General features: G+C 42.4%; 1 protein-coding gene across 4 annotated transcripts in view; it reads right to left on the bottom strand.

Moving 5' to 3' along the window:
* The window catches only part of LOC125452515 (KH domain-containing, RNA-binding, signal transduction-associated protein 2-like), a 507,520-nt gene that overhangs the window by 248,439 nt on the left and 232,386 nt on the right, over positions 1–26,695 (bottom strand). For all 4 annotated transcript variants that reach the window (XR_007247568.2, XR_007247564.2, XM_059645528.1 and 1 more), the window contains exon 4: positions 4,923–5,069. Coding sequence is in view for 2 of the 4 variants with exons in the window: in XM_059645528.1 (XP_059501511.1) it covers positions 4,923–5,069 (147 nt within the window). In the remaining 2 variants the exon portion in view is untranslated. The remainder of the gene's footprint in view (positions 1–4,922; positions 5,070–26,695) is intronic.

Genomic DNA, 26,695 nt, shown 5'->3' with positions numbered 1-26,695 from the left:
ACCCGATTCCAGCCTTGAGCGACTATCTGTGCGGAGCATGCACATTCTCCCCGTGTCTCCATGTCTTTCACTACGTTTTTGGTCTCCTCATCGATACCTTTTTTATGTGGCTCATTTTAAAATGCTTCTGCAAAGGATCTCAAGTTTTTAATGACTTTAAAAGGTGCTGTCTAAATAAAAGTTATTATTATCTAGCTGGGGAGAAATTTCAAGAGAAGCTAATCTTGAAATCCCTTTCTCTTTGTTCGGGTGACAGAAGTGCCATGATTGGTGAAAGCAAGCAGCAGGTTCGCTTTTTAGATCAATCACTCTTAAGCTGGTAGTATTTACAAGATCTCCCTGGGGTCTCAACCAAATGAGCAATAAGAGGAATTCTTATGTAAATTAACTAAGATGATCTCTGTGTTTAGCTGTCCTGCTGCATATTGACTTCTATCTGCATTATTAAAGGGCTAATGAGGGCAATGTCTACTCTTCTTCCATAGACCACTTATCAAACACAAATAGGCTATCTAATTATTAGCAAAGCAAGTAGTCTGAGCTAATTGGACCTGAAGCTGTTAGCCATCTATTATTCATGGGTTAACTTGGAGAGAAAATGTATGCAGAAGACAAGGGTTGGCTACAGAAAAGAAAAAGGCCATTTGTGCATTTTAATAATATTGTGCCTTCCCAAAGCACTTGACAACTTTGGAGTGTAGTCACCGTTGCAACGGAGGAAAGAGAGCAGCCAATTTGTGCATGGAGTGGTGAAAGGGTAAATGTTGGTTAGTGGATTTGGAAGAAAAGCTGTAGATTTCTTGAGAATCAGCAGATTTTGTTTTTTGCCAGTCCTTGTGGCTTGCAAAGTGATGCAGCTTCTTCTCATTTGTGTTAGTTGAAGTGGGAGCTTTCCAATTCAGAAGGGACAGATAAAAAGTGAGACAAGCCCACCATGAGATTCCAAAACACTTTCTCTGCTGGACTAATAGTGAGTCAGCAAAGAATTCAATATTGGACAAAGTAACAGTGATGATAATGAACTCTCAAAGTGCACCACTGAAAGATAGTCACTTTCAGTGATCCGAGAAGGGATTAGTACAGGTAGACTGTCTGGAAAAGATAAATCGACAATGGCAACTCTGCAAGGTGGAAACACTTTGGAAATAAGCTTGTTTGATACCTAAAGGAAGGGACAACAAAACAGGAAACCCCCTGGGTTATGTAAGATGCAGTGGTTAAAATAAAGCTGAAAAGGAAAATTCAACTAAATCTCAGGCAGAGCATATAGTCAGAAAAAAAACATAAATCTGTGTTTATATTGTGCCTTTCCTAACCAAAACATTTTTAATCTTATGAGTATGGAGGTTCCTGGAAAACAGGGGAGTTACCTGTTGAAAATTCAAACTTCCAGGGTAATTCCTACGGTGGCCTAATTCCTGTATTGGGACTTTTCTGATGTGCATTTCTGGCTTTATATGTCTGTTCTCCAACTATCCAGAGACTGGAAGATTTAGGTGATGCTTTTCATTCTCAACTTGCAACTGAATTGAAGAGTTCTTGCTGCATTTGTGTGGATTGTATCTGTGCTATAATGGGTCTCGATATCGTCTTGAAAACATAACTTTATGGATAAGTCTCAATCTGGATACTTCAGCACCAGACTGACATTCGAGCTTGAATTTAAATTACACCTTGCACAATCTCTGGACATTTCAAAGCATTCTTAGAGATAATTAAGTGCTTTCAAAGTGTGGTCCCAGCTGTAACAGTGACAATATGTTCACAGCAGAACTCCCCAAGCAGCAATGTGATAATGACCTGCTAAAGTTTTTTTTAAAAAGTGTTGTTGATTGAGGGATAAATATTGCCCGATAAACTTCATGAACTTGAGTGTGTTATTTTATATCCATTAGAGCAGGCAGAAAGGACCTTGTGATCTAATAGCCTGTATCTCTGACAATACAGCACTCCCTCACTGGAGTGGCCCTGCTGTATATGTTCATACCCTGGGGTGGGGCAGATGTGCTATGGAAACAGCTGTATCTGTTCAACATACTCTTTCTTCAGCCAAATTGCCCAACATTGAACTTTTGAGCATTTTGAATAAAGGAAATTAGCGTGAGTAATATGTGTGAGAAGCAAAGAGTAGTGATAAACCGATCCCTTTCGGAATGGCAGGCAGTGACCAGTGGGATTCCACAAGGTTCGCTGCTGGGACCGCAGCTGTTTACAATATACATTGATGATATAGATGAAGGCATTAAAAGTAATATTAGCAAATTTGCTGATGACACAAAGCTGGGTGGCAGGGTGAAATGTGAGGAAGATGTTATGAGAATACAGGGTGACTTGGACAGGCTAGGTGAGTGGACGGATGCATGGCAGATGCACTTTAATGTGGATAAATGTGCAGTTATCCACTTTGGTGGCAAGAACAGGAAAGCAGATTACTATCTCAATAGAGTCAAGTTAGGTAAAGGGGAAGTACAACGAGATCAGGGTGTTCTTGTACATCAGTCAATGAAAGCAAGCATGCAGGTACAGCAGGCAGTGAAGAAAGCTAATGGCATGCTGGCCTTCATAACAAGAGGAATTGAGTATAGGAGCAAAGAGGTCCTCCTGCAGCTGTACAGGGCCCTAGTGAGACCGCACCTGGAATATTGTGTGCAGTTTTGGTCTCCAAATTTGAGGAAGGACATTCTGGCTATTGAGGGAGTGCAGCGTAGGTTCACAAGGTCAATTCCCGGAATGGCGGTACTATCATATGTTGAAAGATTAGAGCGACTGGGCTTGTATACACTTGAGTTTAGGAGGATGAGAGGGGATCTGATTGAGGCGATTAAGATTATTAAGGGATTGGACACTCTGGAGGCAGGAAGCATGTTTCCACTGATGGGTGAGTCCAGAACCAGGGGACACAGTTTAAAAATAAGGGGTAGGCCATTTAGAACAGAGTTGAGGAGAAACTTCTTCACCCAGAGAGTGGTGGATATATGGAATGCTCTGCCCCAGAAAGCAGTGGAGGCCAAGTCTCTGGATACTTTCAAGAAAGAGATGGATAGAACTCTGAGAGAGTGAAATCAAGGGTTATGGGGATAAGGCAGGAACAGGATAGTGATTGTGGATGATCAGCCATGATCATAATGAATGGTGGTGCTGGCTGCAAGGGCCGAATGGCCTACTTCTGCATCTCCAGTTTTATCACATCTCTCCTATAATGTGGCCTAAACAACATTTTATGTAGTTCCAGCAGCATGTCCGTGTTCTTAAACTCTATGTCTCAGTCAGTTAAGGCAAGTACACTATCTGCTTTCTTAACCACTTAATCTACCTGAAAAGTACAATGTCATGGGAAGATTCAGTATCAGGAGATCTCTGTTGCCTTCCTGATGCAACTCATGCGAAGACACACTCCCTCTTACACCTAGTCCAGTTGGTCCCCCAGGACCATAGAAAAGTGCTTCCACACAAAGCCATCGAGGCTTGCCAGTTTTTCTAAAGATGACCATTGTTCTTTTCTGAGCTGATTTTACATGGTAGGATAACGGTGAAATCATTAAAACAATGTTTAAAGCATAGCGAATTCCTGATTTTATAAATAATGGAATTGGGTCCAAAAGCTGAGAAACTATTGCTATTTCTTTATGTAACACTGGCTCAGCCTCAACTGAAGTGTTGTGTCCAATTCTAGGTATTATCTCACTTTAGAAAAATGTGTAGGTCTTAGAAAGTGTGAATGGAGATTTTCTAGAACAGTCCCATAGATGAAGGGCTTCAGTTATTAGAGTGATCTGAGAAGTTGGGATTTTCACCTTGGAGCAAAAACGCTGAGGAGGAGAGTTAACTGAGGTGCTCAAAATTATGAAAGATTTCAATCAAGTAAACATGGAGAAAGTGGGAAAGATGTTCAGTAATCAGAGGAGGCAGATGTCTAGAACCAAAGCATTGAGGAGGAGAACTACTTATACACATTGAATTTCAAAGATCTGGGACACTGGGCCTGAAAGGATATTGAAAGCAAATTCAATAATAACTTTAAGAGGGGAATTGGATCTATAATTGAAGGGGAAATGTTTGCATAGCTATGGGAAAAGTGTGAACCAGTGGGATCAATCCAATAGCAATTTAAAAGACGTTGCGCAGAAACAATAATTGAATGTTCTACTCCTGTGATGTATTCTTCACAGGGGCAGCATTCCTTTCTTTTACATGCAAAAATTAATATCAGTTGATGTAAACAGTTCTGTGATAAGAGAATGTTAAAATAAGAACTTTATATATTCCTGCAAGGGCCAAGCGATGGATTTTCAAATCTGCAAATGATTGCCAGCAAAAGGATATAGCTGAGGCAGAGCTCTCAATGGATTAGAAAGAAGGGCTAGTGTTCTCAGACAGCATTATTTCACAAACTGTGTTCTGTAATTCCCAGGTTAATACAGTTACCTTTTCCTACCAGCTGTAAAAAGGGAATCTTGGAAGACTGGAAAGGATGAATGAGTGAAAGCCATTCTGTTATCAAATTGCTAGCTGACAGATCATGTGCCATCTACCTGATAAGATGAGGCTCCATTTATTAAACCTCCTGAGAAAAACACCTGCAGAATGTCCACTGTTCCAATAATGATCTTGTCACATCACATTATCAAAGCTGACCACTGACGATTTTGACAAATGCTTTATTTCCAGGAAATGAGTTCTCTGAAGGAAGCCAATATGGCCAGCTACAACAACAGTTAGTAGGTTCATGTCAGGACTTTCACAGAATTCACTTGGTCAAATTGAGTAGTGATCGTAGGTCAATATTAAAGAAAATCTCAAGGTGACTGTTGGCATCCTGTGAAAAAGGTGTGCTGCATCTTGCAACAGCAACTCAGAAACATGTCTCTAAATCAGAAAATAAAGAACCAGGGTATCATATTGTAAAAAGAAAGGGAGCTTACTGGGACCAGGAATTTCTTCACCTCCTCTAGTGCGTGGCTCATGCGGGAATAGGCTTCTCCTGCTGGGACAAAGACTTCAATAAGCACATGAAGGTCATCACCTAAATGTGCATACTTGGCCTCTCCACTTTTCCGCAATTCTTCTTCCTGCACAAAAAAGAAGTGCAAACATTTAGGATAGTTTCTGGAACAGACAGCAATAACATCTCATTCAGGTGGCCTCCTGAAACTCCAACCAAAGATGATTCAAATTCTTGAAATTAGTCATTGCAACTCAAGTACAGTGGCAGCAAATTTGGGCACAGCAAGCTCCCAAAAACAGCAATGTGAGTGTGACCAGTTCATTTGTTTCAACGAAATGGCTTAGCTATGGAGAAATAACCCTGTTCTTAGAGTCATACAGCATATAAACAGGCCCTTCGGTCCAACCACTCCATGCTGAACATAATTCCAAACTAAACTAGTCCCACCTGCCTGCTCCTGTCCCATATGGCTCTAAACCTTTCCTATTCATGTACTTATCCAAATGTCTTTTAAACGTTGCAATTGTACACACATCCACCACTTGCTCAGGAAGTTCATTCCACCTGCAAAACAGCCTCTGTGTAAAAAATTTGCCTCCTATGTCTTTTATAAATCTCTGTCTTCTCATCGTAAAAGTGTGCCCCGTGTCATGAAAATCCCCATCCTAGGGAAAGAACAACTACCAATATCTCTATCTATACCTCTCATTATTTTGTAGAATTCTTTCAGGTTGCCTCTCAACCTCCTATGCTCCAATGAAAGAAGTCCCAGCATATCCTCCCTTTCTTCATAATTCAAACCTTCCATATCCAGCAACATCCTGGTAAATGTCTACCGAACGCTCTCCAACTTGATAATATCCTTCTAATAACTGGGTGAGCAGAACTAGACACAGTATTCCAGGTGAGGCCTCATCAATGTCCTATACAACCTCAACATGACTTCCCAACTCCTATTCTCAAAGGACTAAGCAATGAAGGCAAGTGTGCAAAATGCCTTTTTAACCACTCTTTCTACATGTGATGCAAACTTCAAAGAATGATGTACCTTTACCCCTAGGTCCCTCTGTTCTTCAACACTACCCAAAGCCATACCATGAATTGTATAAGCTCTACCCTTGTTTGCTGTACCAAAATGCAATACCTCACATTTTTCCAGATTGAAGTTCATCTGCCATTTTTCAGCCCATTGAGCCATTTGATCAGGGTCCCTCTGTAATCTCAGAAAACTTTCTTCACGATCTACTATGCCACTAATTTTGGTGTTGTCCATAAACTTACTAACCTTGCCTTCTACATTCTCATCCAAATCACTTATATAAATGACAAACAAAAGAGAATCCAGAACTGATCCCCACGGAACACCGCTGGTTACAGGCCTCCAGTCTTAAAAGCAACCCTTCACAATGACTCATTGTCTCCTGCTGTTAAGGCAATTGTGCATCCAATTGACAAGCATAGCCTGAAGCCCATGTGACCAAAGAGTATTAATGTGGAGATAATGGGAACTGCAGATGCTGGAGAATCCAAGATGATAAAGTGTGAAGCTGGATGAACACAGCAGGCCAAGCAGCATCTCAGGAGCACAAAAGCTGACGTTTCGGGTCTAGACCCTTCATCTGAGAGGGGGATGGGGAGAGGGTTCTGGAATAAATAGGGAGAGGGGGGAGGCAGACCGAAGATGAAGAGAAAAGAAGATAGGTGGAGAGGAGAGTATAGGTGGGGAGGTAGGGACGGGATAAGTCAGTCCAGGGAAAACGGACAGGTCAAGGAGGTGGGATGAGGTTAGTAGGTAGGAAATGGAGGTGCGGCCTGAGGTGGGAGGAAGGGATGGGTGAGAGGAAGAACAGGTTAGGGAGGCAGAGACAGGCTGGGATGGTTTTGGGATGCAGTGGGGGGAGGGGATGAGCTGGGTTGGTTTTGTGATGCAGTGGGGGGGAGGGGAAGACCTGGGCTGGTTTTGGGATGCGGTGGGGGAAGGGGAGATTTTGAAGCTGGTGAAGTCCACATTGATATCATTGGGCTGCAGGGTTCCCAAGCGGAATATGAGTTGTTGTTCCTGCAACCTTCGGGTGGCATCATTGTGGCACTGCAGGAGGCCCATCATGGACATGTTGTCTAAAGAATGGGAGGGGGAGTTAAAATGGTTCGCAACTGGGAGGCGCAGTTGTTTATTGCGAACCGAGCGGAGGTGTTCTGCAAAGTGGTCCCCAAGCCTCCGCTTGGTTTCCCCAATGTAGAGGAAGCCGCACCGGGTACAGTGGATGCAGTATACCACATTGACAGATGTGCAGGTGAACCTCTGCTTAATATGGAAAGTCATCTTGGGGCCTGGGATAGGTGTGATGGAGGAGGTGTGGGGGCAAGTGTAGCACTTTCTGCGGTTGCAGGGGAAGGTGCCAGGTGTGGTGGGGTTGGAGGGGAGTGTGGAGTGGACAAGGGTGTCACGGAGAAAGCGGTCTCTCCGGAAGGCAGACAAGGGTGGGGATGGAAAAATGTCTTGGGTGGTGGGGTCGGATTGTAGATGGTGGAAGTGTCGGAGGATGATGTGTTGTATCCGGAGGTTGGTGGGGTGGTGTGTGAGAACGAGGGGGATCCTCTTGGGGTGGTTGTGGCGGGGGCGGGGCGTGAGGGACGTGTTGCAGGAAATGCAGGAGACACGGTCGAGGGCGTTCTCAACCACTGCGGGGGGGGGATGTTGTGATCTTTGAAGAACGCGGATATCCGGGATGTGCGGGAGTGGAATGCCTCATCCTGGGAGCAGATGTGGCAGAGGTGAAGGAATTGGGAATAGGGGATGGAATTTTTGCAGGAGGGTGGGTGGGAGGAGGTGAATTCTAGGTAGCTGTGGGAGTCGGTGGGCTTGAAATGGACATCAGTTTATAGCTGGTTACCTGAGATGGAGCCTGAGAGGTCCAGGAATGTGGAACCTGGTCAAAGACTTTACTAATATCTAAATAAACAATGTCTACTTCTGGCCATCATCAATCTTTTTGGTAATTTCCTCAAAAAACTCAATCAAGTTTGTAAGACACAAATTTCCTCACACAAAACTATACCTGACTATGCCTAATCAATTTTTGCCTCTTTAAATGTCCATAAATCCTACCAATTATAATGACCTCCAACAATTTACCCACAACTGAAGTCAGATTCACAGGTCTATAGTTTCCCAGTTTTTCCCTACAACCTTTTTTCAACAAAGGTGCAACATTAACCACCTTCGGGTCATCAGGCACCTCACCCACATTAGAACTGATGCAAATATTTCTGCTACGGTCAGGTAATTTACACCCTTACTTCCCAGAATATTCTGGGATACATTAGATTGAGTCCTGGAGATTTATCCACCTTTATCTTCTCTAAGACCTCTCGAACTTCCATGTCTGTAATATGAACTGATTTTAGAACATCAATGCTTTTTTCTCTGCATTCTCTAGACTTCATTTCTTTCTCCACAGTAAAAACTGATGTGAAATGTTAATTTAATATTTCTCCCATCTCCTGAGTTTCAACATAAAGATGACCTCCTTGATCTTTAAGAGGCCCTAACCTCCATCTAGTTACCCTCTTGCTCTCAATGTATTTGTTGAATCTCTTTGGGTTATCCTTGACCTTATCTGCTAATGCTATCTCATATCTCCTCCTTGCCTCCCTGATATCTCTCTCAATAAGGCACCTACACTCTTTATATTGATCATGAGATTCAATTGAAACAGGTTGTCTATATCTAAAATAAGATTCTATTTTATCCTTGACTAGAACCTCAATATCTTAACTTATCCATGGTTCCTTAATTTTACCAGCCTTCATCATCACACTCTCAAATCCCTCTCACTTGTCAGATGTCTAATTACCTAACAACAGGCTACTCGAATCAACTTTTGAAAGTTCTTGTTTCATACCATTAAAATTTGCCTTACTCAAATTAAAACTTTAACCTTTATGGAAGACTTATCCTTTTCCTTAGCTATGAAACTGACAGAATTATAATTGCTGGACCAAAAGTGTTCCACGACTTTTACTTCAGGCAACTGCCCTGCCTTTTTCCCAGAGGAAGGTCTAGTTTTGCTCCTGTTGTCATAGGTGTATCCATATATTGATAAAGAAAATTGTCTTGAACACATCTGACAAATTCTTTACCATCCAAACTTTTAATGTTATTCTAGTCTTAGTCAATGTTTGGAAAATTAAAATCCCCCATTATTACAACCTTATTATGTTTTCATATATCTGAAATTTCCCTACATATTTGTTTCTCAACCTCCCTCTTACTATTGGAGGTTCCTACGATACAATCCCATCAAACTGATCTTTCCTTTCCTATTTGTAATTTCTAATACTGGTTGATTTTTCAGAAATATCTTCCCTACTTACAGCGATAATGTATTCCTTAATCAAAAATGCCACCATCCCCCCACTCCTTTCTTGCTTCCTTTTCTATTCTTTCTGTAGCATGTAATACCTGGAACATTGAGCTGCCAGTCTTGTCCATGTCTCAGCCAAGTTTCTGTAATAGCCATGACAACCCAATCCCATCTTCTTAAACATGCCTTGCATTCAGCCTAACTTCTAAGACTCTTGCATTGAAATATGTGCAATTTTTGTCTTCAAAGTTATTACTATATACTCTGACTTTCCGATCATCAGAAGCCATTTACGCCACCTCCAGCAAGGCGCCACCACAAGACACATATTCCCCTCCCCTCCCTAGTCCGCCTTCCATAGGGACTGTTCCCTCCAGGACACCCTGGTCCACACTTCCTTCATGCCCAACACCTTCCCACAGCCCTATGGCACCTTCCCCTGTAACTGGCAAAGGTGCAACACCTGTCCATTTGCCTCCTCCCTCCCCACTATCCAAGGGCCCAAACATACCTTCCAGGTGAAGCAACACTTTTCCTGCACTTCCCAGAATCTAATTTACTGCATTTGCTGCTCACAATGTGATCTCCTCAACGTTGGGGAAATGAAGCATAGGCTTGGCAACCGCTTTGCAGGATGTCTACGTCCTGCTCACAAAAAGGACCCTGAACTACCTGTTGCCTGCCATTTCAGTGCACCACCCTGCTCCCTGGCCAACATCTATGCCTCTGGCTTGCTACAGTGTTCCAGTAAAGCCCAGCGCAAGCTGGACGAACAATAGCTCATTTTCCTCTTGGGGACCCTACAGCCCTCCGGATTCAATATTGAGTTCAATAATTTTAGGGCCTAACCTCTCCCATGTCCCAGCCCCTCACCCCATGCACCAGGCCTTGCTACCACATAGCCTGCCACTACACACCCCCTGTTGTTAGTCACTAACAGTCCCAATTAACAACTATTCACCCAACCAGCCTGATCGTTAGCAAATCCTTATTTCAACCGTTTTTCCCTGTCTTTGGGCTCTACTTTATCATTTTTCCCTAACCCACCCACCTCCCTATTTTCTGCATATAAACTATCAGCCACCATCAGTTCTGAGGAAGGGTCACCGGACCCAAAACATTAATTCTGTTTTCTCCTCCACACATGCTGTCAGACCTGCTGAGCTTTTCCAGCAACTTTGTTTTTGTTTCTGACTTTCTCTTGCCTTTCTTTTCTAACTGACGTGCCTTCCTCACATTCACCATCAATCCGTCTGTGTACACTGCTACTTAGAATTCCTCCACTCCTCCTCTCCATCAGAGTAACGTCTCCCTTAATGGAATAAGCAAATCTCTCTACTAAGATGTTTGTCCCTTTCCAGTTTAGGTTAGATCCAATCTTTTTGAGTAGGTCTTCTCTATTCCAAAAGATGTTCCAATTGTCCAAAAATCTGAATACTTGAACAATATACCAGCTCATCAGTCATTGATTTATCTCCATTAACCTTTTGTTCCTTCCCTCGTTTGAGGTTGGCATTAGGACTTAATCAGAAATTACTACTTTCAAGGTTCTGTTGTTCAAACTTCCATTTGACCTCTTAAATTCACTCTGTACTGCTTTAATCCTTCCTCTAAAAATGTCATTCCTACCAATATATACAGTAATTTCTGGCTTCTCAATCCCACCTTTAACAATATGCTTGAAACGTTTAGAGACGTCCCAGCACCAGGAAAGCAACAAGTCATCCTAAATTTACACTCACTACCACCGAATCACCTGTTTCTGCCCCTGACAGGACAGTCTCCGAGAACAATAAAGCTTGTGAAACGCTGCCTAACATGAGAATAATTCCAAGATTCATAACTGACTGGCCCTTCCATTTCCCTAGGGCAGACTACCTCCTTCCACAGTTCCAAAAACTGAATGCCTATTTGGTACAGAATAGTCACCAGAGACTTGTGAACTACTTTCTTATCTTTCCTAACAGTTGCCCATCTTTCTGACTGATCCTGCTGTGTATTAACTTTTCTAAATCTACTAGGTATCTCAGTCTGTACCTCAAACATGCCCTTAATAATATTAGGTCTAAAATTTTTCAATAACACCTTACATATAAAATAAACTATCTTTCATTATCTACATAAAATAACGTTAAAATGGAAAACATTACAAAATATATAACTCAAACATATAAAACTTTAATAAAATCAACCATTTGGCTGATTAACTGAATAAAAAATGACTCCTCTTCAATAAATTCCTCAATGACAGTAAATCTTCTCCAGAGTTGACCACATGTAGGACTCGCTGAAATGAAACTCCTTATTTTAAATAAAAACTGTTTGGCTTTTCAAAATAAAACTTTTGCAATGTAAAGAAAACCCTCTAAAAACCTTTGTAATGTAAAAAAAATCGCTGAGATATATGTAGACATTTTAAACTTCTGAATTTAGTATTAAAAAAACCTTAGCCAATCACTGTAGACCCTTAAAAGCTCACTTTTTCAAAAGTCTGTTTAAAAAAATCACAATTTGTTTGTTTGTTTTAATTTTAATGAAATAAATTGAATGAAAATCGTATACTAGTAAAATATAATGACTGTCATAACTGTTAAAAAAGACTATAATATATCTTTAACTCAGCCTGCAACCCCAGGTGCAGCTGCAAGACCCATGCTGCACTAAGTTTTCAAGGTGATGACATGGAATCTTTTATATCTGTCCATGACGGGATGTGGGACCTGGTTTCAATACATCATCTGAAAGATAGCACCTAAAACAATGCAGAACTCCCTCTGTACAGCACTGGAGCATCAGCCCAGACTATGCATTCATGGTTCTGCAGTGGCATTTGAACTCAGATTAAGAAGGTAGAGTACTACCCATTGAAACCAGCCTGGCACGTGTGGTAAGAATTCAGCAGTTTATTAAGTAAAAGGTACATTTAAATTGGTTTGGTATCATCTACACTAAGTAGATAGTTGAAAAAGAGAATAACTGGGTAATTTGACCTTCACACTTCTGAGGAAGCACTGAGGCTCTTTGATGGTGAGGGATAATTGGACCAAAGTAATTGGGAATAGAAATGTTGTGGGCACATTTTCTGCTACGCCACTGTAATCACTGACACCTCAGCTAGATGCATTTTCCTGTTTATTCACTTGGTCCATTACTAGCTCCTTTTGCCTTGCACCAACATCCCTTCTGTGATTCAATCATTCCTGCCTGACTCTGACTTTTCCACTGTGCTCTCCTTTCCCCTTTCCCTTTTCCTTGTTGCAAGAGGTGGAGGAGTTTTTATGATGCCACTGGTCTAGGCCAATGTTCCAAGGACAAGGAATCAAATCCCACCACAGTAACTGGAACTTAAATCCAATTAATAAACCTGGAATTAAATGTTAATTATAAACATATGAAATGGGACCACAAGTAGGTCATTCAATCTCTTGTGGCTGCTTTGCCATTCAACAAGATTATGGTTGATTTCCTTGTGTTTTAAATTTCAGATTCCAATCCACTCCCTTCCTCGATAACTGCTGATTCCCTCCATAACAAGAATTTATTTATGTCTTTCGTTAGCACTGCTGCTCATAGCGCCAGGGATCCAGGCTCAATTTCAGCTATGCGCAACTGTCTGTGTGGAGTTTGCACATTCTCCCTGTGTCTGCTTGGGTTTCCTCCGGGTGCTCTGGTTTCCTCCCACGGTCCAAAGATGAGCAGGTTAGGTGGGTTGGCCATGCTAAGTTGCCCGCAGTGCCCAGGGATGTTTAGTGTAGCTGGGTTAGACATGTGAAATGCAGGGGTAGGCAAATGGATCTGGGTAGGATACCCTTTGGAGGCACAGTATGGGCTTGTTAGGCCGAAAGGCCTGTTTACACTCTGTAGAGATTCTATGTTTGTATGGCACCATATCGCTGTCTTCTGAGACAGAGAGTTCCAAGTCACATGGCCCTGGGACAGAAAATACTCCCCTGTCAGTTAGCCTTTAAAGGCTCGGTCCTAGTATTAAAACAGTATCTCCTAGTTCAGGACTCAACCATTAATGTAAAGGTCCTTTCAATGTCCACACCGAGGTGCACGAGTGCCTGAATGATCTTGACAATCAAGTTATCCTTCATGGTATTGATTGACAAAGCAGCATCAATTTGCTGAATGTATGAGTAATAATGGGAACTGCAGATGCTGGAGAATGCAAGATTACAAAGTGTGGAGCTGGATGAACACAGCAGGCCAAGCAGCATCTCAGGAGCACAAAATCTGACGTTTCAGGCCTAGACCCTTCATCTCTGGGCCCGAAACATCAGCTTTTGTGCTCCTGAGATGCTGCTTGGCCTGCTGTGTTCATCCAGCTCCACACTCAATTTGCTGAATGGTCTAGTTTCGCGCTGAGTTCTAAAATGGTAACTATCTCTCCTCCTTTCAACAGGCCAGCCTGATGGTGCGAAGGGTATTCCAGCATCTTCCGTTTTTATTTTATTCTCTTTGATAATCCTACCAACATAGCTACCTAGAAAAACCGACATGTATCCAGCCATGATGTGACAAATCTAGTTTCTGAAATTACTAAAGTGTAGTGAGTCCATCCAAATTGATTTTGTTCTCCTTTTGTTTGGAATGGCTATTTCTTTGTGATTGCCTTTTATATATATGGAGTAGCAAGAAACAGAAATGCACAAGCTTATTGTCTATCTACAGTAACAATTTAAAAGTACATTTTTTACTCCTGCATCAAGACTATTAATAACAGTAAAACTTCTCTCTGTTTCTAGAAAGGCTATATCTAATTCTGAGTTTTTACAAGGACTTTCTGATAGTTTCCATGTAATGACTGTACTCCTTTTAAAAATATGCAATTACTTTTAACTAGTTAGAAATTTCAAGCCATTTATGGAAAGACATATCAGAAAATAACATAGTCAGTACATCACTTTAAAGTGAAATGAGGAACCATTAAAAATTGGCAAATTTGAACTCACAAGAGAAACAAAAGTTCAGAATGACAAGAAATGACTGTGGAGGTTATTTTAGTGGTTTTGTAGATTGAATGATGGCTTGGCAGAGATTAGAGGTCAATGGATGTTTCTTAGATTGATAGAATATTGATAATCATCCATTTCATATATGGTATCTTCATTTTGTGTTTAATTTTTCACCCTTACAAACAATGATGGCTGTTGTGGTGTAGTGCCCCTCTGAGCTAAGAGGACCAGGTTTAAGCCCCACCTGCTCCAATGATGTGGAATAAGATCTCTGTACAGGTTGATTAGAGAATATCTATAAACAGTTTAGTCATGAATGCAATATACCCTGATACGCAGGGTGGAGAGTTTTTAATTCTCATTGTGTTTGTGTGTATTTGATGTGTGGTGTGTGGGTGATCTAGTTGATCGATTTGCAATCCACTTGAATCAATAGAATGATAATGGTTGTGAGAGCAGAAGGCTTCAATATATACAACGAATCCAGTCTCTCACATCATTAATTAAGACAGTTATCAAGTCCACTTTGATAAGTGTCCTGACATTATCAGTTTTGGGGACAAGGTGAATCACAATGACAATTGCAGGAGCAATGTGGACATGGAGCACTGAAGAACAACAGGTGAACAAACAGAGCGAGGTACAGAGAAAGGTGAAGTGATGTATTTTCAAATTAAAAATATTGAAAAGGATTGCTAAGCTTGAGTAGCAAAGCCCAACATCTTGATGTTGGCATCTGAAGCAGGCTAAAGGAGCACAATGAATTTTGGTATACAGAGATTGACCAGACATCAAAGGCAGCAAAACATCATTAAAACCTTGATAAAGTAATTTTTGAGTTTGTAAGTTACACAGGCTAAAATGTATGATGCATGGTTAGAGTCTTATGAATTTTTGGGTGCTTCATCACAGAAGAATATAATGGTAAAATGTAGATAAGACCAAGTAAACAGTTATCAATTCCATGGGGATATGCTCAGTGTAAGGAGACTTGAAATGAGATTTTTTTTTGCTTTATAAAGATTAAGAGAAGGAAGGGTAACCTGATTAATGTCCTCAACTAGACCAAGAATTGTAACAGGGTACAGAATGTTAAATTGTTTCTCTTGGTCGCAAGTGAATGACAACAGCAATGTGCATTGAGATAGTATCTTTAAAATAGGAAGCATTATGAAGGGTTTCATAGGAGCATTATCAAACCCAACTGGACTCTAAAGTGACAAAGGGAGGTATTCAGTCAGTTTAATCACAGGGGCAGTGTAAAGATGAGATTTGGAAAGGTCTGGAGAAAGGATTTCAGAGCTCAAGGACCAGGCAGCTGATGGCAATGGCTGCCATGTAGCGTTCGGACAGGAGCCCAAGAGTTAAGGATGGAAGAATCAGAGTTCTTGAAGGATGGTTAAGCTGGAGAAGCAGAGCTCAATTCCCAAACCTCAGTAGAATATTCATTTGCTCTGATATTAGCTTACATTGGTAGCATGGGCTTAGAACGCTCTTTCTGGTCTGCCAGTTAGGGATTCAGAAAATGACAAAATGCACTAAACCTTTCCTTTATTGGCCAAACAAGTTGGAACATTGATAGATCAGACTGGGTTCTAGTTTCTTGAGATGTTCAGTAAGACAAACCTTTTGGCAAAAACCTATTCTGTTCCAAATCCAGAAGTACTGCTATCTAATAAAGCAATACTCAGAGGCAAGACTTTTGCTAAACATTTTACTTCCTTGAATAGATGTGGGATAACGGTTTGGAGAAAGAGGAAGCACAGGGAAATAACAACTTTGGATTCACAAATCAAATTTCTTTACCTGGAGAGTGATTAGAATGTGGAGCTTGCTACCACAAGGAGGTGAATGGTAGAGGTGTAATAAAGGGGAAGCTACATATGTATAGAGGGGATAAATAAACAGAAGGATATGTTAATGGTGTGAGATCAAAAGGGGTGAAAGCAACTCATGAGGGTCAACAATAAAGACCGGCATGGACTGGACATCGAGCGGTGATACACACAGTTAGACATATGGCCTAGCTCCAGGCATACCTACTTATTTACATTCGATGTGTCAACTGCCTTATATTCCTTTCATTTGAATTTTCTTGAACTAATCATATATTTTATACGTTAGTCATTTGTGTGCTTGACTGATTTGCTGTCAGAGCAGGATGTTTTTATACTTTATTACTGTCACTTTGAGCCCAGTGCAGCTTAAATACAGTAATAGAAAAATAGATGAGCAGCAGAGTGAGAAATCTGCCGAATTGCCTGTCCTATCAATAATATTTTATAGGCTGCCACATTGCTGAAAACAAGTAACTGTAAAGAGAACAAACAGATTGCTTAGAGAAAACACCTTTCCAAATCTCTGCTGATGGCTCAGTTGGTAACTGAATTGCCTGGCAAGGAATACAATCATGTGGAGCTAGAGACATCCTGTGTTTTACATGGTATTAACAGTATGGACAGAAGTCATTCAGTTCAATTTGACTGTCCAGAGTTTATGCCCACATGCACCTCCTCCACCCAGCATATCCTATCTTCCTTTCTCCCTCCAGTGTCTATCCAGCTGTTGCAGGGATAATGCAGCTTGGAAAGTTGCTAAGGGAAGATTGAATGAGAGGGCCAAGTGCGGTTGACGGAGTTCAGAGAAGGCAAATGTAAGATCATCCAGTTAAGACCTTAAAAAATTTGAGTGTTCTTTAAATGGCATGTAGCTACCAGTTATGGGTAAGTAGAAGGTTGTGGGAGTACAGAAATAATTAAAAGCTAGTTAATAGGATGAAGATAATTTAAAAATCTAATGGAATGTTTTCTTTTAGCTCATGATGGCTGGATTACCAAGTGTGTTACAGTTGACAGAGGTTTGATGAGACCTTACCTGGAGAACAACATTTAGTTTTGGGCACCACACTACAGGAAGGATATACAGTTCATATGCAAGAAATATCGATATAGTATGTAAGTCAACACACGACCTATGTTCCCCAAATCCTTCATTTGTTATATAGCTTGTGCTAATTTCAGGAGAGTGTTTGGTGGTGACCTAGTTGGTGGGACTTTAGTGAACTTTCTTCACAATCCCCCTTCTTCATTTAAATGTTTAGGAGTACTGGCAGATATCCCAGGGCAGCTGTTACCTTCTGGATTCAGAACCATGGACAGCAACCTGTTTCAGCAACATCACCAGCTGTTTAAGATAACAAAAGTGTGGGGCTGGATGAACACAGCAGGCCAAGCAGCACCTCAGGAACACAAAAGCTGATGTTTTGGGCCTAGACCCTTCATCAGAGAGGGGGATGGGGAGAGGGAACTGGAACAAATAGGGAGAGAGGGGGAGGCAGACCGAAGATGGAGAGAAAACAAGATAAGTAGAGAGGAGAGTATAGGTGAGGAGATAGGGAGGCTGTTTAGATTAGATTAGATTCCCTACAGTGTGGAAACAGGCCCTTTAGCGCAACAAGTCCACACCGCCCTTTGGAGCATCCCACCCAGACCCATCTGCCTACAACCTACAAACCCCTGAACATTACAGGCAATTTAGCATGGCCAATCCACCTAGCCTGCACATCTTTGGACTGTGGGAGGAAACCCACGCAGACACGGGGAGAATGTGCAAACTCCACACAGACAGTTACCAGAGGCTGGAATCGAACCCAGGTCCCTGGTGCTGCGAGGCTGCAGTGCTAACCAGTGAGCCACCGTGCCGACTATTCTAAAAACCCAGCATGCAAACTGACCCCTCCTTAATGCTATTCATCCAAAAGTCAACCCTTTACCTTTTTGTTGAAAAGTTTGGTTTTGAAACTTTCCTTTTTCATGAATATATATGGTATTTGTCTTTGACAGAGTGTGCAATAAATGTACTAGATCAATACTTGGATGAAAGGGCTTAACTATGAGGACAGATGCACTGAATTGTCTTGTGTTCTTTTGGTTATTGAGGACTGTGAAGTGATTTATAAGTAATAATAAAAACAGAAAGTGCTGGAGAAACTCAGCAGTGGTAGTGATATCTGTGGAGAAAGAAATTCAGTCAACATTTCAAACCAAATATGACTCTTTCAGAACCAAATGGGGCTGGAAAATGGTGATTTTAAAGCTTTTGACAGAGGGGGAGAAACAGTGAGTGGAGGAGATAGTGAGGGTGTCCAGAAATTAGACAAAGAGATTGCAAATGGTGGTGAAGGAGAAACAGGGACACAAAAGTGGTGTTAAGAGTAAGTCGGAACAGTCGAAAATAGGTTAGCTTTCATGAGAATAAACACAGAGTGGGTGGCGGTGGGGTGGGTAGGGTAAGAAAGGAAGTGTAATAAAAATGGATGACAGAGTTCATGGTGCTGAAATTGTTGAACTCATATGTTGAGTCCTGAAGACTGTAAAATACCTATTTGAGAAATGAGGAGCTTGTATTGAGCTTCACCAAAAAATGCAGTAGACCTAGGATGGAAACATTATAAAGGGAGCAAGATGATATGTTGAAATACCTGAAAGGTAGGGGTCATTCCCACAGAGGAAATGGGGGGGGTGGGCGTTTCATAATATAGTTACCCAGTCTGCATTTGGATTCACCAATATAAGAGATGCCATATTGGATGCAGTCAATACTGTTGACTAGGTTGAAAGTAGTAAAAGTAAAATGTTGCTTTTCTTGCAAAGTGTGTTTGGGCTTTGGACAGTAGACAGTAGACAGTAGACAATAGACAATAGACAATAGGTGCAGGAGTAGGCCTTTTGGCCCTTCGAGCCAGCACCTCCATTCATTATGATCATGGCTGATCATCCATAATCAGTATCCTGTTCCTGCCTGATCCCATTAACCCTTGATTCCACTATCTTTAAGAGCTCTATCTATCTCTTTCTTGAAACTATCCAGAGACTTGACCTCCACTGCCTTCTGGGGCAGAGCATTCCATATATCCACACTCTCTGGGGGAAGAAGTTTCTCCTCAACTCTTCTAAATGACCCACTCCTTATTTTTAAACTGTGTCCCCTGGTTCTGGACTCACCCATCAGCAGAAACATGCTTCCTGCCTCCAGACTGCCCAATCCTTTAATTATCTTATACGTCTCAATCAGATCCCCTCTCATCCTCCTAAACTCAAGTGTATACAAGACCAGTTGCTCCAATCTTTCAACATATCATAGTCCCGTCATACCAGGAATTGACCTCGTGAACCTACTCTGCACTCCCTCAACTGAATAGACAAGTGTTATACCTTCTGCGATTGCATAGGAAAGGTGTCATGGTGAGTGAGGAATGATGGAGGAATGGACCAATGTGTTACAAAGGAAATGGTCTCTATGGAATGCTGACAGTGGAGGACAAGGTGTTAAGATAATAAAATGTGAGGCTGGATGAACACAGCAGGCCCAGCAGCATCTCAGGAGCACAAAAAGCTGTGTGTTTGGTGGTGGTATTCTGTTGGAGATGGTGGAAGTGGTGGAGGATGATCCTTTGATGTGGAAATTAGTGGGGCGGAAAGTGAGGACAAGTGGAACCCCATTGTCCTTCTGGGCAGTAGGGGAAATAGTAAAGGCAGACATGCAGGAGATGAGTTGGGCATGGTTGAGGGCTCAATTAACCAGAGTGGTAGTAAGGAAATCCTTGGTTGAGATAAAAGAAGGCAAAACAGCCTGGAAGATGGCACCTTCAGAAGCAATAGAGATGAAGAAATGAGGAGACTAGAATGGACTCCGCAGGAAGAAAGGTGCAAGGAGATGTAGTTCATGGTTTTGTACTGGATAACAGCAGACAGCCTACGGCCAAGAGGCGATATTATAGAGCTGTTTGTCACTATTAAATGATTTGGGACTGTTGATAGAAAGAAGCTACTTGTTTTGGTGCAGTCCAGAAAAGGGGGCATGACATTAAACTTGGAGCTACTCAATTCAGGAGTAAAGTCAGGCAATGTTTCTTCACACAGAGAGGAGTAGAAATTGGGAACTCTCTCACCCACATCAAAGAAAAATAAAAATCTGATACTTCTGGGACCCCACTGAAACTGTTCAAACCAAGACTGATGGATTTTTGTTGGGGAAGGATGTTAAAGATTATAAAATCAAAGTGGGTAAAGGAAATTAAGGTATAAATCAGCCATGATCTAATTGATTGGAGGAATAAACTCAAAGGGCTGAATGATCTCCTTACTGTTCTTACATTTCTTCTTGTGGCTAATGACCCTGCACCGCATTCCCCCCCCCAACACACACACACACACACACACACACACACACACACACACACACACACACACACACACACACACAGGAATCAGCTTCTGTACATTTACTCTATCAAACCCTCTTCATATTTGAAAGGTCTGTATCTGATCACCCCTCAACCTTCTCTTTCCCAGAGGAAATAGCTGTTTGTCATGTTTCCTGATAGTCACAATAGCTCAGATCTGACAACTTCCTCATGAAAATTTAGGACACTGTGGAGTTTTGAGGAGAGGGAGGCACAACAATTGTGATCAATGGCCTTGGATTGGAAAGGAAGGGATGATTCTACCTCTTATTGCTATCCAAATGAAACTGTAAAAGCATATTTCACAGACACCCATTGATGTTTTGGTTTGGTTTAGGTGCCCTGATTGCAAGTAGCCTTCCAATCCACAGATTCTATTGAAGATTGGTTACATGTGGTATGAGGTACAGTGTCTTCTTTTCAAAGTATACACAGCATTGGTATCAGAAAATTGCTGCCAGAGAAGATTTGCATTGAGATAGCACTTTACAGTGTTTACATTGAATCAAGTACTTTTGAAATGAAGTCTTTGTTGTAATACAGGAAGCATGGTATCCAATTTGCACACAGCATGCTCCCACAACCAGACACCTCATAATGAACAGGTTCATTTTTAGATGTTGACTATGGGATTGTATACTGGCTAGGCATATGTGCATACTGTTCTCCAAGAAATACCATGGAATCTTCTTTATTCACCCAAGCAGGCAGCAAGATGTTTGAAAGATAATCTGATAATATAGTAATTCCACTACCACATTGCAGTGTTAGCCTTGACTTTTTTCCTAAACTCACAGTGCATTGAAACAAGGAACTTTACAACTCAACAGGCAAGTTAATTACCAACTGCTCCACAGCTGTAGTTGGTGTATAGCTACACCACTAATCGTGTTAGGGGTGGGGAAAGAAATGGGCGTAAAGGAGCTTGGGAAGGCAGAACAAAGAACTGGTGTAAATGATAGGTATATAAATGTATTCTCATCAGAGCTATTGACTGAAACAGGGATGATTACTCTCTCACACTATCATTCAGTTAAACTCTGTTAGGAATATTCTCACCAAGATGTTTGCCAATACTAAACTGATCGAACACACAGAATGTCTCACACAAAACAACCTATTATCAGCTGGCAGCATAACCACATTCAAAATTAGCTTCAAATTAAAGCATTCCTCGGACCATGCACTCAGAAACACAAACATAGTGACCTATTCAACAGGGATATAGGTTAATCAATGGAAGACAAATAACAGCAAATCACACTTGACAGCACACTGTGTACAAAATAACGAATTACAAAAGGTTGTAAAAAAAAACCCCAAAGCAAATCCTTGGCTTTTGATGTTGACTTTGCTTCAGCTCAACTTCCAGCCAGATTGGTAATATTATTTTTCTTATAGCTCTGCTCAAGCTAATCCTGGAAAATCAAAATTCAGCACATTTACCAGTTACAAATTGTTTAGTCTTTAGTAATTGAAGCAGCTCAAGACTGATGCCTCAGCAGAATGCTTAAGGGCTTGGAATACTGTGTCCTCTAACATTTGAAATTGCACCAATGATCAGATTTGCCTGATATACACAGATCTCTCACATACACAGACACACAATACAAACAATTTATGATCATACACAACACAAAATATATATGGTCATATATGGGTACACACAACACATACTCCATATCCTCACATATAGACAAGTGGCAAAAATGGATTAATAAAATATAGCCTTAAACCATATCCCTTTTTAAACTAATAGACTGCATTCATTCACGAATAGGACAGACAAGGCTGGCAGTTCTGCAGGAGTACCTTTCTCATAGCTCTTTTGGATTTTTGAAATAGAATATTACTTTACTGCAATAATGCAGCAGCTGGTCAATTGGAACTAGGTTTTAGCCCAAGTTAGAAGTTCTTCATTTCAGAGGTTTTGAAAGCTGTTTCTTTTCCACTCTAGGACGGAAAGTTAGTGAAGAGTCTTTTTCTGGACGGAAGCTGGTAACTGGTGAAGTTCTGCACTGGTCAGTGTTGGAATGACAACAATTCAACTTCCAAAGTATTCATTAATGATTTGGATGAAGGAACTGAGGGCATTATTGCTAAGTTTGCAGATGACACAAAAATAGTTGAAGGGATAGGTCTTGTTGAAGAAATGGGGAGAATGCAGAGGGCTTGGACAGGGTAGGAGATTGGGCAAGGGCAGGCAGATGGAATACAGTGTGACAAAGTCCAAGGTTATGCACTTTGGTAAGATGAATAGAAATGCAGCATATTTTTGAATAGGGAAACACTTCTGAAATGTGAAGCTCAATGAACTTGTTAGTGCAAGTTATCTTAAGGTTAACATACAGATTCAGTTGCCAGTTTGGAAGGCAAATGGAATGTCAGCATTCATTTCGAGAAGACTAGAATTCAAGAGCAGGCATTGCATTGCTGAAGCTGCATAAGGGTCTGGTCAAACAGCATTTGGAATATTGTTCTATACCCAAGAAAGGATGTGCTGGCATTGGAGGGCATGCAGAGAAGGCTTTCAAAAATGTTTCTTGGGATGAAGGGCTTGTCATATGAGGATGTGGAATAGCCTGGCATGGAGGATATCAGAGTCTGTGGGACTGAATGGAGGGACAGACTTTGGAATGAGGCAGAGGGACTGTGTGTGCTTGGTTTGTGGTATAGCTTGGGGCCAACATTTTTGAATTTACATTTCAGCGGTTCTTTCATGCAGACCACAGTGCCCAACACCTTTCATAGGCTGTGAACCACCTTCCCTTTCTGCACTCATCTCCACAATGGCATCAGCCAGCTCACAAGTGCTGGGTCCAGGTACACAACCTAAACCACACCATATCATTCAAAGGCATTCCTGGAAATCTGGGAGGAGAGTCGGGGATCACAGATTTGGGACTTAATATGTCATTTTCACTGCACAAAGGACTATACAGAAATCCAGGCCATTGTGTCTAAATTTGGGCAGCCCACAATATGAAGGATGTCAAGGCATCATGGAGACTGCAGAGGAGAGTGACTGGAAAGGGCCCAGTGTTGAAGGACATCACTGAATGTAGAGAGATAGTAGGAAGTGCAAATGCTGGAGAATCTGAGATAACAAGGTGTGGAGCTGGATGAACACAGCAGGCCAAGCAACATCAGAGGAGCAAGAAAGCTGACGTTTTGGCCCTAGACATTTCTTCAGAAATGGGGGAGGGGAAGGGAATTCTGAAATAAATAGGGAGAGCGGGGAGGCGGATAGAAGATGGATAGAGGAGTAGACAGGTGGAGAGAAGACAGACGGGTCAATGAGGCGGGGATGGAGCCAGTAAAGGTGAGTGAAGCTTGGGAGTTAGGGAGGGGATAGGTCAGTCGAAGGAGGATGGATGGGTCAAGGGGGTGGGGTGAGGCAAGTAGGTAGGAGATGGGGGTGGGGCTTGAGGTGGGAGGAGGGGATAGGTGGGGGGAAAGACAGGTTAGGGAGGAGGGGCCAAGTTGGGCTGGTTTTGGCATGTGGTGGGGGGGGGGGGGGGGGGGGCGTAGATTTTGAAGCTTGTGAAATCCACATTGATACCATTGGGCTGTAGGGTTCCCAAGCGAAATATGTGGTTCTGTTTCTGCAACCTTTTGGTGGCATCGTTGTGGCACTGCAGGAGGCCTAGGATAGACATGTTGTCAAAGGAGTGGGAAGGGGAGTTGAAATGGTTCATGACTGGGAGGTGCAGTTGTTTAGTGTGAACTGAGCATAGGTGTTCCGCAAAGTGGTCCCCAAGCCTCCGCTTGGTTTCCCTGATGTAGAAAAGACAACAACAGGAACAGCGGACACAGTATACCACATTAGCAGATGAGCAGGTGAAAATCTGTTTGCTGTGGAAGCTCTTCTTGGGGCCTGTGATGGGGAGAGGTGTAGGGGCAGGTGTAGCACTTACTGCGGTTGCAGGGAAAAGTGCCGGGCTTGGTGGGGCTGGTGGGGAGTGTGGAGCGGAGAAGGGATTCATGGAGAGGGTGGTCCATCTGAAAAGCAGTTAAGTGTGGGGAGGGAAAAATGTCTTTGGTGGCGGCGTCGGATTGCACATGGCGGAAGTGTCGGAGAATGGTACTTTGGATCTGGAGATTGGTGGGGTGGTAAGTGAGGACAAGGGGGATTCTGTTTCAGTTGTTATTGCAGGGATGGGGTGTAAGGGATGAGTTGTGGGAAATGCGAGAGACATGGTCGCATTCTCAACCACTGATGGGGTTAAGCTGCGGTCCTTGAAAAACAAGGACATCTGTGATGTACGGGAGTAGGGGATGGCATTTTTGCAGGAAGGTGGGTGAGAGGAGGTGTATTCTAGTTAGCTGTGGGAGTTGGTAGGCTTGAAATGGACATCAGTGGCTGCCAGAGATGGAAACAGAGAGGTCCAGGAAGGAGACAGAAGTATCAGAGATAGTCCAGGTGAACTTAAGGTTGGGGTGGAAGGTGTTGGTGAAGTGGATGAACTGTTCAAGCTTCTCATGGGAGCACAAGGCAGTGCCGATACAGTCATCGATGTAACGGAGGAAGAGGTGGGGTTTAGGGTCAGGGTAAATATGGAAGAGGGGTTGTTCCACGTAACCTACAAAGAGGCAGGCATACCTGGGCCCATGTGGGTGCCCATGGCCACCCCCTTTGTCTGTAGGAAGTGGGAGGAATTGAAGGAGAAGTTGTTAAGGGCGAGGGCGAGTTCAGCTAGGCGGATGAGGGTGTCAGTGGAGTGGGACTGGTCGGGCCCAAGGGACAGGAAAAAGCGGAGGGCCTTTAGGCCATCTGCATGGGGAATGCAAGTGTATAGGGACTGGATGTCCATGGTAAAGATGAGGTGTTGGGGACCGGGGAATTGCAAATTTTGGAGGAGATGGGGTCATGGGAGATGTCACGGATGTAGATGGGGAGTTGCTGGGCCAAGGTGGAGAAAAATGCAGAGAGTCTGGATAAGCTGGAGTTCTCCACCTTGCAGCGGAAAGAGGTTAGATTGAGATGAATGTCCTTTAGGGAAAGAACTCTGCTGTCCTTACCTAGTCAAACCTACATGTGACCCTAGACCCACAACAATGCAGGTGACTCTTAACTGCCCTCTTTGCAGTTAGGGACAGGCAATACATGCTGGCCTAGCCAGAGATGCCCACATCCCATGAGTAAATAAAAAGAAACTTAAGACGAATATTGAAAATCACAAAGGATTTAGATAGAATAAATAGGGAGAAAGTTCCTGGTGGCAGAAGAGTTGGTACGAAGAGAACATGATAAAGCAAAAGAACCAAAGGCAACGCGAAATATTGTATTACACAGTAATCTTCTATGACCCTATTTTTAAAAAATGAAGCAGGGGTCACAACAGAGTGGTTTGGATGGCATTTACCTTATTCTCTGCTGTAAAATTAGCAAATTCCAAAGAGAGAGAAATAAAGGCAGGTTGGTGAAAGGATGAGAGAATGTAGACTTGGAGTTGAATCTATACTTTTTACGTGTGAGTGATAATGGGAACTGCAGATGCTGGAGAATCCAAGATAATAAAATGTGAGGCCGGATGAACACAGCAGGTCCAGCAGCATCTCAGGAGCATAAAAGCTGACGTTTCGGGCCTAGACCCTTCATCGGACCAACCTCAGGGAATCTCTCTCCCATTGCAACTCTCTTGTAACCTCTTCGGCCTTGAAACTGCTCGATACTCTCCTCTCCACCTATCTTCTTTTCTCTCCATCTTCGGTCCGTCTCCCCCTCTCTCCCTATTTATTCCAGAACCCTCACCCCATCCCCCTCTCTGATGAAGGGTCTAGGCCCGAAACGTCAGCTTTTATGCTCCCGAGATGCCGCTGGGCCTGCTGTGTTCATCCAGCCTCACATTTTATTATCTTTTTACGTGTGTGCCTGGTTTGCCAGCTGTGAACCATCAAATGCCACAAGCAGGGTTAAAAACAGGAAATGTGGGAGAAACTCAACAGGTGGCAGCATCTGTGGAGGGAGAAACAGTTAATATTCTGAGTCTGGTATGACCAAGATAATTAACTTCCAAAGAAAATTCATACCACCAACCTCCCGATACAACGCTTCATCCTCCGACACAGCTGCCATCTACAATCCGAATCTACCACTAAAGATATTTTTCCATCCCCACCCTTGCCTGCCTTCTGGAGAGGCCACTCTCTCCGCTTGTCCGCTCCACGTTCCCATCCA

Source organism: Stegostoma tigrinum, chromosome 4 (genome assembly GCF_030684315.1).
Source record: "Stegostoma tigrinum isolate sSteTig4 chromosome 4, sSteTig4.hap1, whole genome shotgun sequence".
Taxonomy (NCBI): Eukaryota; Metazoa; Chordata; class Chondrichthyes; order Orectolobiformes; family Stegostomatidae; genus Stegostoma; species Stegostoma tigrinum.
Note: the sequence above shows the minus strand (reverse complement) of the source record. Positions and strands in the feature narration are given on the sequence as shown.